We start from the raw sequence: 18,118 nt of genomic DNA, 5'->3' as shown, positions 1-18,118 counted from the left end.
CGTCCGGGCGGATCCGGCGGAAGCGCCGCGAAGGTTCCGGGGCCGCGATGGCTCCGGACCCCTGGTGAGCGCTGTGCTGGGCCGGGAGCTGCGGGCCGCGGGCCGGGCCCGGCCCTGCCTGGGCCGCGGAGCGTCCGGAGCCGCCGGGGCCCGGCACGGGCGGGAGCGGGGCCAGGCTGTGGGCGGGGGGGGGGGGTGTGCCTTCCCAAAACCATCCCGGTGTGTGTGATTTGGGGATGCTGTGCCTTCCGTTCTCTGGGTCCTTTCCCAAAGCCCATCCCAGGCTTTGTGTATGTGTGTGTTTTGGGGGTCCTGTGCCTTCCCCTCCCGGGCCTTTTCCCGAGGCTTATACCAGTCGATCCCAGCCCATCCCATCCGATCCCAGCCCATCCCGGCCTGTCCCAGTCGATCCCATCCGATCCCGGCCGGTCCCGGGTCCATCCCGCGGCCCCGGGCTCAGTCGCTGCCTTGCCCCAGGCTCCCGCTGCTCGCCGCCGCTCGCCAGCTCGCCCAGGACATCGCCGAGAAAATCCAGGAGCGGAACCGCTGCCAGCGGAGCGGGGAGAGCTCGGCCAAGGTGCCCCGGCAGGGAGGGGTTCGGCGGGGCTTGGGTTGGACTGGGTTTGGATGTGTCGGGTCCGACGGGCCCGGGAGGGCGGAATTCCCGGGATGCAGGCCCAGGGAGCTGCAGGAGCCGCGGAAGGGGCGGCTCGGGGCCAGGGCTGTGTCGCTGTCGCTGGGGAAGGTTGTGTTCCACGGCAGGAACCCAGCGCTCGTGTCTGTCCCTTGATGTGTCTGTAAAGGGAACGAGAACGCCATCTGGGAACGAGCAGTGGCTTCGCGGTGTCACAAAGGTCGTTTGCGCTTGGCAGCAGTGAATCTGCGTGCAGCAGGGCTGGCTTTGGGGAGGAACTGTGGCGGTGTTGGGCACACCCTGCTGCCTGCTCCGGGCTGGTCCTGCCGGGACGGAGCTGTCCCAGAGCTCAGGCATGTTGGGATGGAACTGTCCCAGAGCTCAGGGATGCTGGGGTGGAACTGTCCCAGAGCTCAGGCATGCTGGGATGTTGGGATGGAGCTGTCCCAGAGCTCAGGCATGCTGGGATGGAGCTGTCCCAGAGCTCAGGGATGTTGGGATGTTGAGATGGAGCTGTCCCAGAGCTGAGGCATGCTGGGATGTTGGGATGGAGCGAGCTGTCCCAGAGCTCAGGGATGCTGGGATGGAGCTGTCCCAGAGCTCAGGGATGTTGGGATGTTGAGATGGAGCTGTCCCAGAGCTCAGGGATGTTGGGATGTTGAGATGGAGCTGTCCCAGAGCTGAGGCATGCTGGGATGTTGGGATGGAGCTGTCCCAGTGCTCAGGGATGCTGGGATGGAGCTGTCCGAGAGCTCAGGCATGTTGAGATGTTGAGATGGAGCTGCTCCACACCTCAGGGATGCTGGGATGGAGCTCTCCCAGAGCTCAGATATGCTGGGATGGAGCTATCCCAGAACTCAGGCATGTTGGGATGCTGGGATGCTGGGATGGAGCTCTTCCACAGCTCAGATATGCTGGGATGGAGCTGTCCCAGAAGTCAGGGATGCTGGGATGCTCAGCAGCTGCTCTGTGCCCTCTCTCTGCGAACAGGGAGCAGATGTTCCTCCCCCAGGGCTGGCTCCTGCCTTTTGCAGTGGCTGCAGATCAGAGGGAATAGGAACTTTGCAGCCTTGTTTTAGTTGCATTTCTAACAAAATACAAGACCAGAGTTAAGTAGGAATGAGAAGCAGCAGTTGGAGCTTACCCAGGAATGTTGTGTTCTCCATGTTTTCACACTTCCTGTTTAAGAAATAAAATAAAGTTAAGGTTTTCGGTATGCTGCTTTCCCTGGGGCTCCAAGCCTCATCCTTTCCTTCAGGAGCACCTTTGAGTCATTACCTGCTCTCTTGGCCACGTTCAAATGAAAATTACTGTAAGCCCTTGAGTTGGTTGTTTATAATAATAATTGGCATAATTAAAACCCCAGTGCTTTATCTGCCTCCTCTTTATATCACGGCTATAATGCAGTGCCTGATCACTGGATCTGCTGGGCCACTCACTTTCCTAAGAGGCGTTCAAATCAAATGTCATTTTTGAAATATTTTCTTGGAAGAAATTCTGAGGAAAAGTGTGTAGGCTGTGCGAAATAATCAGTGCTGCTGAATGGCTGCCTCAGTTCAGCAGGAGTTGAGAAGGAGTTTCAGAAACCCCAGATCAGTGGGATTTGAGAGCAGTATTTTCTCTGGCTTTGGAGTGTTTGGAGGTGCAGATTAAATTCCTGCTTTCAGGATGCTGAAGTATCAGAATTGTACAGATTCTCCTCAACAACAGAAGACCAATAAAAAGATTGCTGCTCAATCTGTGTGTATTTATAGAGGGCGAAGTTCTCAACTGCCATCAGTGCCACGCTGAGGAAGTGTGGGGTTGGTGTTGTTTGGAGCCTTTCTGGGGCTGGAACTCTCTGGGGTTGTGTTTTATGGAAACATTGCACGGGTGACTGACTTCTCCATAAAATCATTTGTCCCATGCCCTGTGTTTTCCAGCTTCCTTTAATCCATTAAGAGGTAAAGAGGAATATTTGGCAGTGTTTGATTCTACTCTAAACAAGTTTCCAACAACGAAAGAGGTGTTTTCATAACAGAAGTGCCTGTTGAGAAATCCACGGCCGAGCAGTCGCGTGTCCTGTGCCTCCTGATGTAATGCAGGAAAATGTCTTTGTACAATATTGGCCTTCTAGGGAGAATGTAAACAGGTTTTTATTTTTATAGTATTTTGCAATTAGCATGCCTGACAAACTTCTTGCTTGTTGCTGAACCAAAAATAGAGCAAAAAATTTAAAATGGAAAAACATACTGTGAGGAAAAGTTTTAATCCAGCACTTACCATCTGTGAACTCTGCTTTGTTAAGCTGATCATAAAACTTCCATTGGTTTATTTTCTTTCTACTTTTCTTCTTTCTTAATTTTCTGTGAAAGAGGTGAAATCTTTTGTTCTCTCACTGCAGTTTCTGGCCAGGTGGCTGCATTTGGTGACTTTTTTGGCCGTGTCACCTTTGTGCTCTGTTGCTCTTCTGGGTCAGTCAAATGCAGCACTCTGCACCTGGAGCTGAGAACAAATGAGAAGACCTTTAATTACCTGATTGCAGAGGCTTCAGCATTCCCAAAATCGCTGATCCCCCATGCTGGTTTGGATCTGCTGTTGTGGTGGTGTTGGGCTGCTTTGGTCCAGAGGTGGATTTTGGCTGCCTCAGCCTGGGTGCATCTGCTCTCTGTTGTATCTGGTGGTGTTTGAGAGCAAACCTCCCTGGGCACAGAGGTTTAATCTGAGGCTCTCCTGCTCCATCCAGTGCACACACTCAGGCAGGGTCTGGCAGCACTGCCCCTGCAGAGAGCTGCTGCTGCCTGTCTCCAAGAAAGCAGGACTGAGAGTGAGAGCAGATATTCCTCTCTGTTCCCAGTTCCCCACAGAACAGCTGGGGTTGCTGCCCATTGTAAACCACGGCTTGTAAACAAGAGGCACAGCAAGTCTTAATTAGGACAACTTGGATTGTTAATTGCAGTTAGAGTGTTTTTTCTGCATAACTGGAATGAGAAGAAATAACATCTAAGGAAGAAAAACTCAAGAGGATAATGTGAGTTTGAATTGGGAAGGAGTGGGGACAAAGAAGGAAGATTGCTGCAAGTCTGGGGTTTGCTTGCAGCAGGGAAGAATGACTGAATTACATTTTTACTGAGAACAGACACATCTGGATCTTGGGCAGGTCAGTGGTGAGAAAGGATTGGGAGTCCTGGGTGCTGCTGTGAAGGGAAATGGAACAATCTGAATTTCTTTGGGGTGTTAAGTTTCAAGTCCATGGGAGTTCAGTGCAGGGAATGTGTCAACCTGTAGCAGCCTTCTCTCTGATCCTGGTAGCTGGGAAAGAAACCCAGTGGCAAAAGAAGCTGATGTCTGTATTTTCATTGAAGATCAGAGGAAAGAGCTGGAAATTTATCTGGAAAATATTAACATGTGCTGTAATGTTTTGCCCATGTAAAGAAGTGTGTTTATAAAGACTTGAAAGACAGCTTTCCATATTCATCAGCATTAATGCCTTAGAATTGTGTTTGTGAAACCATTCCATTGTTTTGTAAGCAGCCTGGAGTGACTTCTGGCTCTGAACAGGCTCTCTGGGGTTGCAGTGGAGCCCTTCACACCTGTGCAGTAAAAGTTAGATGTATTATCATGAAGCAGTATGAAATGTCATGCAGATCTGACAGAGCAGGCCAGTGACAATCTCTGTGTTCCCCCAGGTCAATGTGGCCATCAGGACCTCGCTGCAGAGCCTCAGGGAGAAGATCGAGCAGCTGAGGGAGCTGCTGCTGCGGGCAGTGTCAACGCGCCAGATGTATCTGTCCCAGCACCCCTGCCCCTCTGGGCTGTGGGCACAGTGGGAAATCTGCTGCCATTCTTCTGCCACATGCTCTGGGTTTTCCTGTTGTTCCCTTTGCAGGAGACTTTGTCACCAGAACTTTCTCTGTGCTGCTGGTTGTTATTTTCATGGCAGCTGCAGCACAGGGAGGGCAGGGCACCTCTGGGATCCTAGGAGAGAACATGGCTGTGGTCACCTCTGTGTCACCTGGGCTGAGAGGAGCTTAAGGACATGTCTGAGCCACCTCAGAGCTGCCCTGGTGCTGTCTGTGCTGTGCAGGCAGTGCTGGTGTATGAGCAAGGTCACTTGTCCAACACTAAACTGGCCAGGTGGCATTTTCTCTCAGCATTTTCTCTTGGCATTTTCTCTTGGCCAGGCCTGGCTAAAAGGAAGGAGGCTTTATTCAGGCTGTAGGCAGGGCTGGGGTATCCTGACTTTGGCTGACTTAAGAAACAACAGGGCTGCGGTTTCAGATTAATCAAAATTCTGCAAAACACACCTTGGGAAGAAATCACAGATTTTCTGCTTAGGAGTGTTACCCCACAGTCAGACTATGCTGGAAGAGTCAGGTTAAGGAGTCACAGGTATGTCCATCTCCCTGAAGGTATCCAGGACCAGTCTGGTTGGAGGAAATAATGTTTAATTTCAGCCTAGCACAGCAGAAATCCCTCCTGTGCCCTGACTCTGAGTGTTATGCTGATGCCCAGGGCTGGAACTCCCCTGCCCAGGGGGTGCTGGAGCAGGCATATGTGCTGCTATGGCAGAAAACACACAAACCAGTTCAGCCATTGCTGAACCCACTCAGCAATACTTGGGAGAGACTTAGAAGTCCTTCAGGATGTCATTAAGGTTAATTTTAAGAAGGCCCCACAGATCCCCTGTGGAAGCCACAGCTCTTCAGAGGTACTGTGTGATTGTTCCTCTGCTCACCAGTGTCGGTGCTCTGCTCATGAATTGCAAGTGAAAACAGATGTTCAAAGGAAAATTTGGGTTTTTCTCTGATCACTTGGCTGGGAGCTGCTCCCTGGTCTGTGAGAGGAGCCTCCAGTGAAGTGAGATGAGAAATGCCCTGCTGGTTTTAAAGGCTCTATTCTGCTTGGCCCTGTCCTGGTGTCATTTGGAGCTCTTTGAAGAAATCTCATCTTTCCCTGAGCTTAACCTGTGCAGTACTGGTACATTGTCAGTGTTAGAGACTAACAAATAAAACAAAAATTACTTTGGTTGGATTTTGGAAGGGGAAATGCAATTCTTAATGCTAAATTTTCAGTAAATGTCCTTTCAGTTTTCTATTTACATTGAGATGATGACATAAAGATCTTTCTGTGTCCACTGTATGAAAGCTATTGTTTCAGGTACATAAAGATCAGAAACACATTTAGAATAACAGCAATTTTCATTCAGAAAAACATGACCAATCCTCTTAGATCTTGGGGCCTTTTTTGTGTTAAAATTGTTAATGTGGATGATCAGGAAGTCTGATTTATTTTAAGAATGTATAAAAAATACTGTTTTATACAATGAAATGAAAGCTTTTCAGTGTTTCTGAGTTTGGTCCTTAACCCAGAGCCACCAGCACGCAGCTGGAGGGAGACAGGAGGCAGAATTTGGTGGATGACCTCCTGACACGGCACAGACAGCTCGAGGCATCCTACAGGAATGAAGGCCCGGAGCCAGACATGAGCAGGTATGACACTGTCCCCTCCAATGCCAACAGCATCTGTGCTTTCAGTGCATCTCAGGTGATACTGAGCTCATTTACCCTGGAGGTAACACAGGGAGATACATTTGCTTAGAAATGGTGTGGTTTTGTCAGTGACAGCATATTGCTGGCAGTTCTCTTGGTGCCTGGAGAGGCTCTCTGGAGCAGAGGTGGGCAGTGCTAAAGGAATAAAGCAGGGATTTATTCCAAGCCCTTCCAAGGATTCACCTTGGGCACTGCAAGAGCCCGGCCGTGGCTCCAGCCAAGATGGAGCCCAGATGGATCCGAGTCACGAGTTCTCACACTTTGATCACTTTGGGGCCATTTCCAGCTTGGCCTTCATTGTCCAATTCCAGCTGCAGCTTCTGCACTCCCATCCTCCCAGATTCTCTCCTCAATTCGCTGCTGTTTGCACTTTTTGGGGCTGGAGCTGCAGCGGTGTCCTTGGTTCTGGGCTGGAAAAGGATTGTTTTGTGTGCCTGAGCTGGGAGGAGAACTTGTGACACTTTGTATGGAGTTCAGAGTCACACACCAATGCAGTGCAGAGTCTGGAAAGATGAAAGCTGGAACTTAAGGCATCACTGTGAGTGGTGGCTGTTGGGCACTGGTTTTGGTGATACTGAGAGTTCAGCTGATGCTTTTCTGCATTCCTGGGTGTATTTATGTTTGCTGAGGGTCTCTTCAGTGAGGGTGAAAGGCTTTGCTTCAGTGCTTTTGTTCTCTGGTGTGTTTGTTACACCCAAAGCTGTGCTGCCCTTGCTGCCCAGAGCAGCTGTGGCTGCCCCTGGATCCCTGGAAGTGTCCAAGGCCGGGCTGGACAGGGATTGGAGCAGCCTGGGAAGGTGTCCCTGCCATGGCAGGGGTGGCACTGGTGATCTTCAAGGTCACTTCCAGCCCAGCCCATTCTGTAACATGTGATTGTCATTTGTCATCTTTACGTATCCAGCTGTCAGGGCAGCACCTGCTGCAGGTGATAAACCTCCAGATTGAGGTTGAACCCAAACAGTTGTTCAAGGTTTGGATTCTCCAGAGCTCACTGCAGCTCCTGTTGTTGTGTTGGCTCTTAAATCTATCACTGAGTCACCCAAGACATGTAAAACAGCAAGTAGGCAAAATGTGGGTCTGTGATGTGGGAGAGCTCTTGTGTTCCCTGCCCTGCAGTCCCTGAGCTGGCATGGCCTTTGTGGCCATCCCTGCTGTGGCAGGGCAGTGTTGGCAAGGTGCTTCTTCAGGGACTCAGCCTTGGATTTCCCCAGCCAGAAGGTGTTGAGGCAAACAGGAGAAAAATACCAAAATCCCTTGATAATGTCAAGCCCCATTAGAAACGATCAGGAATCCAGTATTTTCCAGCAGAAGATAACATCAGAGAGAGTAGTTATTTGCTAGTGTTGCAAGTCTTGATGTTTTATAGTTCTCTTTTAACTTCTTTTATTAAAAATGGGTAAAACTATGCCAAATATTCCATGTGGTGAATTCCCACCCCATCTATGGTCTCCCTTGTGGGTCTGGTTTTCAGGGGTACAGGCAGAGACAACTCAGGCCCTGAATCCTATGCCAGGAAATCCAACTTTGCTCTCTTGTCTGAGCCTGGGCTGTGTGTGGGTCTGTAGGGAAGGGGCTTGGAGAGAGCTTGGAAGGAGTCTGGCAGGAGCTTGGAGGGATCTTGGAAGGATCCTGGCAGGAGTCTGGAAGGAGTTTGGAAGGATCCTGGCAGGAGTATGGAAGGAGTTTGGAAGGATCCTGGCAGGAGTTGGTGTCAGGCACGGAGCCCCCAGGGTCTGTAGGGCTCAGCTGCTGCTCCCAGCTCTGAAATCCTTGCAGGGTCCTGGCCCAGCTCTGGGATTCCGGAGGTGGCAGAGCCCAGCCTGCAATGTGCCTGGAGCTGACACTCAGCTTTCCCTGCATTAGAAAAATCAGCACCTGGAGTTTGATGAAGCTGAGCAGTGACACTTGCCTGGCTTGTGCTGCTTTTCCATATCTAATCCAGGCCTGATGTGACAGCCCACGGTGCCCAGGTCCTGTTCTTGCCAGCAGCCCTTCCTTTCATTAACCTTCCTGCACCACTGATCACATATTTATTGTCCCAGGGCCTGGGGCTGGGAGGTTTTCCCTGGAATTAAGCTGGTTTACGTTTGGTCACCACTCAGTGAGTTTTACATCCTTTGAAAGCTGCTCTGAAGCTGTTTCTGGGGTGCAGGGCTGTGCTTTAATGCTCTCAGGGTTGATCCCAAGTGACAACTGCGGGCAGGACGCTCCATGGCTCGGGGACAGCTTTCCTGCCCTTCCGCCCTTAATTAAGGTGCCACTGGGATTTTCCAGGGAAAGGTTGTGCTGTTTGCATGATTCCCCTTGAGCAGGGCCAGTTCCATTTCCTTTAACTGGGTTTTAATAACAATTCCAGTATCTTCTGCCTCATTTTTTCCTTGGGAGAGATCTGTACAGGTTGTTAGGACAGGGGCTTTAGTGGGGCAGGATTCCCAGTGTTTCACTCCCTTCCAAAGGCAGGGGTGGGAAGAGCAACCAGGAATGTTGACTTTCTGGATATCATATGCCAAACTTTTAGAGTATTTAAACATTTGTGGAGACAGAGGAATGGGAATATTCCTGCTCCTGTCTGACCAGATCTCAGTCATGTCAGTCAGCAGAGAATCAATAAATTAACTGGCCGTCCTCGGTGTCTCTTGGAATTCCTCAAAAATACACACAACTCCTGCTATCTGTGGGACACAAAGCACCTTCAGGAAGAGCTGCCCTGGGTACATTTTATTATTTTTTCTCTTCAATGTGGTCATCATTTTTCCTGGTTGAACATTTTCCTGGCAGATGGAAGGTGTTTCAGCCTTGATCCAGACAGGAATTTTGCCTAAAACAGGCTTCAAACCATGAGTGCCTTGCTTCAGGTGTCAAATGCTTTTGGGAATCTGGCTGTTGTTTGCAGTGGGCAGATGATCTTTAGGAAATTAGATCAACAAGAGTTGTTTAGGTGGCTCTGAAAGTCCTTCCTGGTGTCCTTCCTCCCTCCTGGTTCCTGCTGGAGCCTCCTGAGCTGGAATGGGGCTGGCCTCAGTTCTGGGAGGTGGATGAGAAGGGTGGGAAAAGAGTTAATTGTCCATCCAGGAGAACACCTGAGTCCCAGGATCAGATCTAGGGCTGGGCTGGGACTTTGCAGGATTAATGTGCCTGTGGCTGTGTGGTCACGAGCCAGCGTGGTCAGGATTGTCCAACAGGATTGTCCATGTGCAGCTCCCAGTCCTTGAAGCAGTGGGACCAGTGAGCCCAGCCACAGGGAAATGGTGTCAAGAGCAACATGGAATTTCCTGGAACATGGGAACTACAGGTCTTGTGCTGGTGGGGCTGGAAGTCCTGTGCCAGATGCAGGGAATGCTGGAGGCTTCCCATCAGGAGAGGTTCTTGTGGGGAAATCTCTGCCTGGGATGGTGCCTGGAGGGGATTTGGAAGTGCCTGTGCTCCTGTGGCCTCTCATGGGTTTTGGAGAGATAGAGAGGATTTCTATTTTGTGTGCTAAAATTGTATTTGTTTTATTTATTATGTTGGAGCTTCCTAAAAATACAGAGTGAGCACTGTAAGTGAGAGAATGCCCCAGTCCTGTAGCACCCCTGTGGAGAGTGACCTGTGAAGCCAGGCTGGGGTGCCCTGGGTGCTTCAAAGAGCCCCTCTGTAGTTCAGGGAATGTTCAAGTGATCATCCACCCAATTGTCATATGACCCAGGTTTTGTTTAAGACTCAGTCTTGCTGATCAGTCTTGTAAAGCCCTAAGCCTTGATGTGTGGCCTTGGCCTAGAGTAAGTGCTGGTTGAGTAATCTAAGTTACTTGGGAGGTGTTTTAAGAATTATCAGTGAAACAATAAGACAAGCCCTCCCTTGTTAGGCAGTGACAGAGCTCCCTGATTTTAAACCCCATCACCTTTTATACTCAGGCGCATTGCTGAGCCCTGTAATTAGTTAAATCTGCTCCCATAATCAAAAGCCATCCCCACACTCCAGTGCTCTGTGAGGCTCCCTAGATTTGCCTGATTAACTTGGCGGAGGCAGTGGGTGGCTAATTGGATAAGCTTTAATCTTCACACCAGCGAGGCGAGGCAGGGCAGGATCAGAGGCAGGAGGAAGTTCTGCTGTGTTGTGTGGGAAGGTAGTTACCAAACATGTCACAAAGATTATTGTAACGAGCAGACCACTTGTCATGACCCAACCTACAAGAATAGGGCAGAGCACTGGTGGGAGGGGGAGAGACAGAGCTGCAAATTATTTCAAATCTGCTTGCCTTGGCTGTTTTTTAACAGGCAGAAATAGTTCTGTTCCTTTTAGCAAGCAGAGAGCTTTATGTTCCCTTTGCTTTAGTTAAACAACTTTGTCAGATGTTACCCTAGATTTTGTATTCTTCTAATTGAACTGAATTGGGTGAGCTGCAGTGATGTTTCCATCTTTAGCAGTGTAATTCTTCTGTTGTGTTCACAAACCTGGTGCCAGTTGTGAGACTGGGAGATAAAAGAGCATATTTAATCCCCCAAAGCAGGGAGGAAAGCTGGGTAGTGTGTAAAACTGCATTCCAGGTGTGTGTAAGTTTGTCTAATCAAGCCTGATTGCCAAACTCGATAAATGCATGGAAATCTAATGGAGGTGCAGGACTGGAATGCAGAAGGATCCCAGCTCCTCTCTGGTGCTGCCCTTGGTATCAAGCTTCTTGTGGCACAGCAGGGCTGGCTCTGCTTTGGTGTTCAGCATCGCTGGGGTGGTTAAGGGAGATGTTGAGGTTTATAAAAAGTGCCTTTTAGCCACTTTTATTTAAAAAAAAGGTTGTTCTTTTTCCCTATTTTTCATTCTGACTTCACCTTGAGCTGGAGTGCAAGCGCCCAGGGAGAGGAGCTGCAGAGCTCTCGTGGGGGGGTGATTTTCCAGCAGTGCTGCTCCATCCCACGGCCAGGAGATGTCCCCAGCTCCCCAGCATTCCTCCAGGAGCTCCGGCCCGAGCTCTGGGCTGTGCTCGGACACCCTTCAGTGCCAGCAGGGCCCTGACCCCTCCTGGCCCTGCTGTCCCTGTGCACAGTGACCTCCTGCCCCGGGCTGGGGCCACAGAGCCATGTCCAGCACGTGTGGGCACTGGGCAGCATCAGAGCATCTCCTGGAGAGCAACTCCATTAAAATCACCAAAACAACTGCAACATTCAAATTTAGGTCTTGGTGTAACTAAAATCATTGAGAATTTGAGAGATCCTAAAAGTCCTCTCTGTTCTTGGGTTGTTTGTGGAAGTGCTTTGGGAAAGAGCAGGGAAAAGGTAAAATGGGAATTAAATACAGAGTTTAAAGAAAAGAAAGCAGAAAGCAAAAGCTCCCACTTGCTTACCCATACCTCCCCCCCAAACCTGAGCTGCAGTTCTGGGTTCAGGGGACTCTCAGTGTGTCATGAGGTTTGTCTTGTAGGAGAAACCAGTGAGGAGCTGAAAGGCAGAAACCAGAAATCTGGTATTGAGGAAATATTTAAGTGGGATTTCATTTTACTGCTTAGATTTATGTTCCCTGGACATGGAAAACTTGTCTTCTGTGGTCACCAGGGAAGTGTCTGTAATGTGAACAATCTCAAGTCATAATTCTTTGAAAAGAAAACCCATTATTTAATTACTCTTTCATTTAAGAGTGTGTGTTCCTGGCTTCTCATTCAGGTTGATGCCAGACTAGGACATGCAGGAAGGGAGCTGTGTTCATCTACAGTTCTTGAAATTCAGGAATGTTCCTGGTTAGGTTTGCTCTCGGTTGCAGAGAATTAAAAGTCTCATCTGATTTGCATCTCTTAACAAGTGGGTCCTTTTACTGTTTGAGGCTGTAGCAGTTTTTTTATAAGTTTGTGCTTTGATGATGTAGCAAATACAGGAATAATGTGTAATTCCAGGATTGTTGTGTATTCTACATGCAAACAACATTTTATATGGCTATATCATACAATCTGTGGATATGTTATACAGTCTATTTATCCCTGTAAATTGAATTATCTCCTCCCTTACCACTTCCAGTCTGTGAGATGGATTTGTTATTGGGGATTGCTTTTGGCTGATTCCTCCTGGGATTGCACAGAGCCCCATGGGGTGCTCAGCCCTGTGTGCTGCTGCCTGCCAGGGGCAGAGCACACAGCCAGGGGGGTTGGAAGTCACTCACTGGAACTCTTTTCAGGTCCAGCCTCATGGCAGGAGGGGCCAAACGAGGCATCACCAACCCCTGGCTCTTGGAAGAGTCGGAGGAGACCAGAGGACTTGGCTTTGATGAGCTCAGGCAGCAGCAGAGAAGGATCATTGAAGGTACAAGAGTCTTTGTGGTTGTTTTGAGCATCTCTGGAACTCAGAGAAGAGCCTTTATTTGAGCCCCAACACACCAACCTGTGCTGAAGTTTTATTATTTACAGATGTCAAACACAGCAGCTCCAGGCAGCTTTCTGTATTTGAAAGAGCAGCATTGTGCTTGCAATGTTCTTAACTGGATGCAACTTCTTAAATTAAATTGTGAAAATCCTGATTTTGCCCATATTCATGGTTTTGGTGTGCAGTGTGATCACATAACTGCACTGGGTGTTGTGGGTGCATTAAATGCCTTGTTGAACTAGAACAGGTAAGGTATTAAGGTGGGGTAAGAATGAACTCATCCAAAAAAGGGTCTTTAGATTTTGGCCCTCCGCACCCATAAGGAATCTTTAACTTTGGAAGTGGTGGGAAACCTCAGCCTGAGGAGCTCAGGTGGTTAAGTAGGTCATTTCCAGACAATTAAATATTGGCAGGGATGGAATGAAATCAAATCAGTCTCCAGATAAAGCCTGCTTCACTCTGCGTGGGAACAACTTGTGCGCAGCTCAGGAGAACCTGTCTGGTCCAGGAGGAACCTGTGTTTTTAATTACATTATAGGTAATTAAACTGGGGCTGAACAAGGTATTGGAGGGCTGGTGAAGTGAAGGGTGTCCTGGCCACCCTATTTGGGCACCACTGCTGTGCCCTGGGCACTTTGCAGCTCCTCTTGTGCCACTCCTGGCAGCTCTGGGCAGGGAGAGCTGCACGGTGTGGCTGAGGGGCTCGCTGCAGGGCACAGGGGATGTGGTTCTTCACTCAGGACTTCTGCAGAGAACACATCACACTTTCATTGCCCTCAGCTCTCCCCCACCCTCTGTGTCCTCTTGCAGCTTTAAAAATCTCTTTGAGTTCTTTGGTGTTTGCATCACCTGTTTTCTTTTATTCATGTTAAAAGTTGCTTGGAAAATTTAAAGAGGCTAATCAGGAGCTTACTGTGTGTGCCAGAAAATCCCCTGCACTTATGATTGAGTAACAGCTGAATGTTAAATTCTTAGATTTTTTTTCTTTTGGATCCTCAGCAAAATGTCCCAGCCAGAGCAGAGAAATTATTTACCCATCATTCACATTATTTCAAGAGTACTGTTGCCATAAGGATTAATTTTCATGTTAATGTTCATGTGTTTTTCTTAATGCATTTTAGCCTTTTAAGGACAGAGTAGATTTTTTTTTTCTTCACTTCCACCTATTTTATGTAGCCTGGCATTTCAGGAACTTCTTAAAATAATTTTATATATTTTCCTGGTGCAGAACAAGATGCTGGACTCGATGCTCTTTCTTCAATCATATCCCGGCAAAAACAAATGGGGCAGGAAATTGGGAATGAGCTGGATGAGCAGAATGGTAAGGACAAGATTTTGCCTCACTTTTATGTAAGACTGGGATTTGTTTTTTTTCTCCCCTCATACAACTGCTCCTTCTGCCCACAAAGCAAGCAACTGACACTAAAGGTTTATGTTCAAGCAACCACTGCAGATCCTGCCCATTCATCACCTGATTTTATTGTGCCTTACTCCTTTCCCTATGGGCTGTGTCCAGTGTAAAACACTTGGGGTGTTTCCCCAAGCCTGACTTGTGAACAAAGAGATTGGTGATTACTGGTCCAAAGCATGGAATTAATTTTGTACTCCATCTTCTGCATTTTTCCGTTCTATGACAGTTTTTATGGGTTGCAGGGCTTCACTTGAGCATTTTAATTCTGTGTCTTTCCTGATTAACTGAATGGAAAAGTCTTGAGCCAGCGTTTAAAGCAGCATTGCATTGTTTGCTCCAAAGGATTGGGTTTGGTCGGGTTTGTGGTGCTGAGTGTAGATCAAATAAAGTAATACTGAACCAGGAGAGCACCTATTTCCTTTCACAGGAGCCAGGGGCCAAGTGGAATTGCTCTCCTGTAAATCTGCTGTGTTACTTCATTGTGCAATGCCATGAGCTGCCCTGGGAGAACAGATCCTCCAGTGCTCCTGACTTTACCATTCCTCCTGGAATAGTCCTGGGAGAGCCTTGGGGCCCTACTAGCTTCTCCCTCTCACAAAGGCTGCACCCCTGTGCTTCACCACTGAGCAGGGCAGTGTCCTTGTCCTCGCTAATAAATGAAATCTAACACTGGAACCTGCTTCTTCTGGCATGAGATTTTCCCTTTGTATCTCTGTGAGTTTGCTTGGAGTGAGGGGTTCCCAAGTTCACATCACTGCCATGCAGTGCTGCATGGGAGCTCTGTTCTGAAGGAGAAGGATAGATTTCTCCTGTTTGCCACAGCTAAATCCAGGAGGGATAGGAAATGCCTAGAATAGGTCTTTGTTTATTAATCTTAAGGTTGTTAAGGAAGGGTCTGTGCAGCTGGGAGAGACTGTGCTTAGTGCTCTTGGCATATTTGGATCCTCTGCCTCATGTGAGGAAAGACATTTTCAATTAGAGGTCTCATCTCATAGGTTTTTTTATTAATTGTTGCTTAAAAAGTCATATTAATTGCTTTTTTTTTCTCTAAATAGGAAACAGGTGGGGAAGCATGAGTATGTTTATATACTCTCTCTGTGAAACTGGTTTCTCCTCAGGAAAATGCATGATCTGTGTCCCATTTCTGTGTTGGGGGTGGTTCTTCAGATTCTTATGTTTTTGGGACCCTGAAGATTCTGTGTTTTGTGCCATTGCATTTTTACCAGACTTCTAGCAATGTGGCCTCAAAATGTCTGTGAAATGGAATATATTTAACCCTCCTTTTTATAAAGAATGCACATAGTGCTGGTGTTGTTTGTCTTATAGTTACAAAGCCTTGAGCAAAATTCCTGTGTTTTCATGGCAGCTCTATCTGGACCTACAGGCAGCTCTTTCTCAAAAGAGGGAAACTTTCCTGAGTGCTTGGAGTAGGAAGAGGTGAGGATTGTGTGTTCAGAGGGAGCCTGCTCAGAGCTGGGCTCCGCTTGTCATGTCCCACAGCCACGAGCAGCAGACCTGCCAGCCGTGTAGGAAGTGTCATCAGGAGATGCTGAAGCTGTCCAAGAGAGTTGGGAAATAGCCTGACTTTACAGATGTGGGGGCAGATCACTCAGCACTTGGCTCCATCCCTGCCAGGCAAGTGGAGCTCCCCTGTTTCCGCTGACTTGATGCAATCCCTTTTTTTTGAGCTTTTTTGGCGGATGTGGGGGAATAAGGTCAGACATTTTGTTGCCACTGGCACCCTGGAAAAGCTGAAGTCCTTAGCAACATTTTCCAGGGGCTGTTTTCCCTGTGCACATCTTACTTCATGCCCTGTGCTTAACCATGAGCAGACTTTGCTCAGGCGCTCTGCCAAGCTCGTGTCACTGCTGCACGCTCAGGTTGATGAGGATAACTGCCCTGTAATTTCCCCTTCCCTGGAATCCCTTTCCTTCCTGGTGCTGAGTGATAATGGCATCGTCTGTATTGTGGGGAGGCAGGGGAAGTTCATCTTCATTAAGTGCTGCTTCAACATTTCTTTTTCCTCTAGTCAGATTTTCCATCAAACCATCCTTTTCTGTGGGAAGCCTGACTTCCACTTCCCCGACCTGCTGGGGATGTTCCCACCTTCTGCAGCTCAGGAGGTGCCTGTAGCTTGCCCTGGTGTTCAAATAAAACCTGGCTTAATTCAGAAGTAGCTGATAATGTGCATTAATGAATTAGGCTTTAGGGAGTTGGGTACTGATTTTCCAGATTTGTTCCTCAGGTCTGCTTTTCCCATTCCATGGCAGCTCTGGCTCTCTGGAGGTGTTTGCACTCCCCACTCCCAGAGGTGGCCAGAGGCATTTCCCCCTGAGTTCCAGCTGGTGTAGCTGTGCATTTGCAGATGCAGCAGGACCGAGGGATTCATTAATCATGCAAAGTTTACTCCTCGCAGAGCCGGTGCATGCAAATTCCTTTGTGTTTGTTAAATGACTGCAAAGTGATTAAACTCTGCCTTTGGGAGGGAGGTGCCTCGCGGTGTCTGCTCCTCCTGAGGAGGAGGAGCAGGGCTGAAGCTTTGTCCTAGGGCATCGCTAGGTTTGCTGGGAGCTGTGCCCATGGAAACGTTGGTCCCTGTCCCTGGACAGGTGGTGACACCAGGTGACACCAGCCTGGCTTAGCTGCACATCTTCCCACCCAGGAATCCTCTGGAGCCAGTTGGGGCTGCTCAGGTGGGATCCCTCCAGCCGGCCTGGCACAGAATATACTGGGAAAGCCCATTCCCCCAGGGTACAGCTGGGATGGATGTGATGGCAGAGTCCCATCCTTGGCTTTCATTGGGCAGCATCCCAGTTTTAGTGGGAGTCTCATGTGGTTTTTTACTCAGGTTTTCACTGTAGCCCTGTCCTGCAGATTTTAAGGCTCTGCTTAAAGCTGATGGGCCTTTGCAAACCTTTGCACTGATGAGCAAAATAGGAGCAGGGTACCAGGAGACATTGTTTTTTTCCAGCCTCAGGAGTCTGCTAGCAGTGGGGATTAGCAAAAGAATTTTCCCATCATTAGCTCAAAGTTTGGCCCCAGAAAACTTTCTGTAATCCTTTCATCTGTTCCATAAAAAAAAAAAAGAAAGAAAATAGTGTAAATGGCCTCTGGCCCTGGTGATGAGGCAATCTAATCTAGTGCAATAATTGTGGAAGAATGCTTTCAGAAATTGTGAATGCTGTTTGTTTTACCCTTATAGAGATGTTGTTTTCTCATTGTGACATGCTTGCATGAGAATGGAGTACTCTGGCATGGATGGTAAATATTGGGAGCTTGCAAAACTTACCCTGTTTGGCAATTTTCCCCTGCCAGTGTCTCTTTGCTTTGCTCTGTTGAGGATGGGTTCTTTTGCTTCCGGCTCCTCCAAAGTTTATAGCAGAGCATAAATAAGTTCATAAATAGATAAGCTGCAAAATCAGACACTTTATGTCCTTTTCCTGGTTAGGAGAATGCTGTACCCAGTCAGGATGTTCTTAACCAGACTGGGTCATTTAAAGTAAACTATCTCTCATAATAATCCTGTAATTATATGGTTATGTAACATTTTGAATTTCTTGTCAAAATCAAGTTTCTGAAACCAACCAGAAATGGTAGCATTATGTTTTTGTTTACAATAGCTTTGCAAATCAAGGTTGCAGTGTCACCTCTGGTCACAGTGGGTGGTACAAAACCCTCCAGGGGGGACTCAGCTCAGCCTGGTGTGAGATTTTTGTTACTATTACTGAGTCCCTGGTTCTATTTATTATTAATTCCATAATTGTTGTTTCATTTGCTTATTATACATATTAATAAAAACCTGTTATTCCTATACTCATATTTTTGCTTAAAGGTCCCCTAATTCCAAAATTATAATAATTCAAAAAGGAGTTTATGTTCTGCAATCCAAAAAAAGCTCCTACCTTCCCTAGGAAACACGTATCTTTCAAACCAAAACACCCTGCCCTCAAAATGCCTGAAACTGGACTGTTCTGGCTGCTGCTGTGTACACACCTAGAGAATTGTCCTGGCATCATCAGTAAAGGGAGTGAAAATATTCTTGGTGGTGCAAAGACGTTTTGGAAACAGCACCAGGAACCTGATTGTCCTCTCCCAGGGCAGTGCTCAGCCCCAAGCTCCTGGTGCAGCCAGGATATGGACAGTAAAGGGCTTCTCCTAAAGATTATTTATATGGCTAGTGCAAAATCCAAAAGCCGTTTCACATTTCTGTTTATTAAGA

At 48.1% G+C, this 18,118-nt stretch overlaps 1 protein-coding gene across 2 annotated transcripts in view; it reads left to right on the top strand.

Moving 5' to 3' along the window:
- STX8 (syntaxin 8) overlaps window positions 1-18,118 on the top strand; it is an 87,671-nt gene continuing 69,553 nt past the window's right edge. Inside the window, exons 1-6 of one of the 2 annotated variants that reach the window (XM_033076731.1) lie at window positions 1-64; window positions 478-577; window positions 4,303-4,397; window positions 5,995-6,105; window positions 12,304-12,428; window positions 13,717-13,809. In XM_033076731.1, the coding sequence (XP_032932622.1) occupies window positions 48-64; window positions 478-577; window positions 4,303-4,397; window positions 5,995-6,105; window positions 12,304-12,428; window positions 13,717-13,809 (541 nt within the window). In that variant the 5' untranslated portion in view covers window positions 1-47. Of the gene's footprint in view, window positions 65-187; window positions 578-4,302; window positions 4,398-5,994; window positions 6,106-12,303; window positions 12,429-13,716; window positions 13,810-18,118 lie in introns of those variants that run through there. The other variant, XM_033076730.1, reaches the window with a different exon arrangement.

This window comes from Catharus ustulatus, chromosome 20, assembly GCF_009819885.2.
Source record: "Catharus ustulatus isolate bCatUst1 chromosome 20, bCatUst1.pri.v2, whole genome shotgun sequence".
Taxonomy (NCBI): domain Eukaryota; kingdom Metazoa; phylum Chordata; class Aves; order Passeriformes; family Turdidae; genus Catharus; species Catharus ustulatus.
Note: the sequence above shows the minus strand (reverse complement) of the source record. Positions and strands in the feature narration are given on the sequence as shown.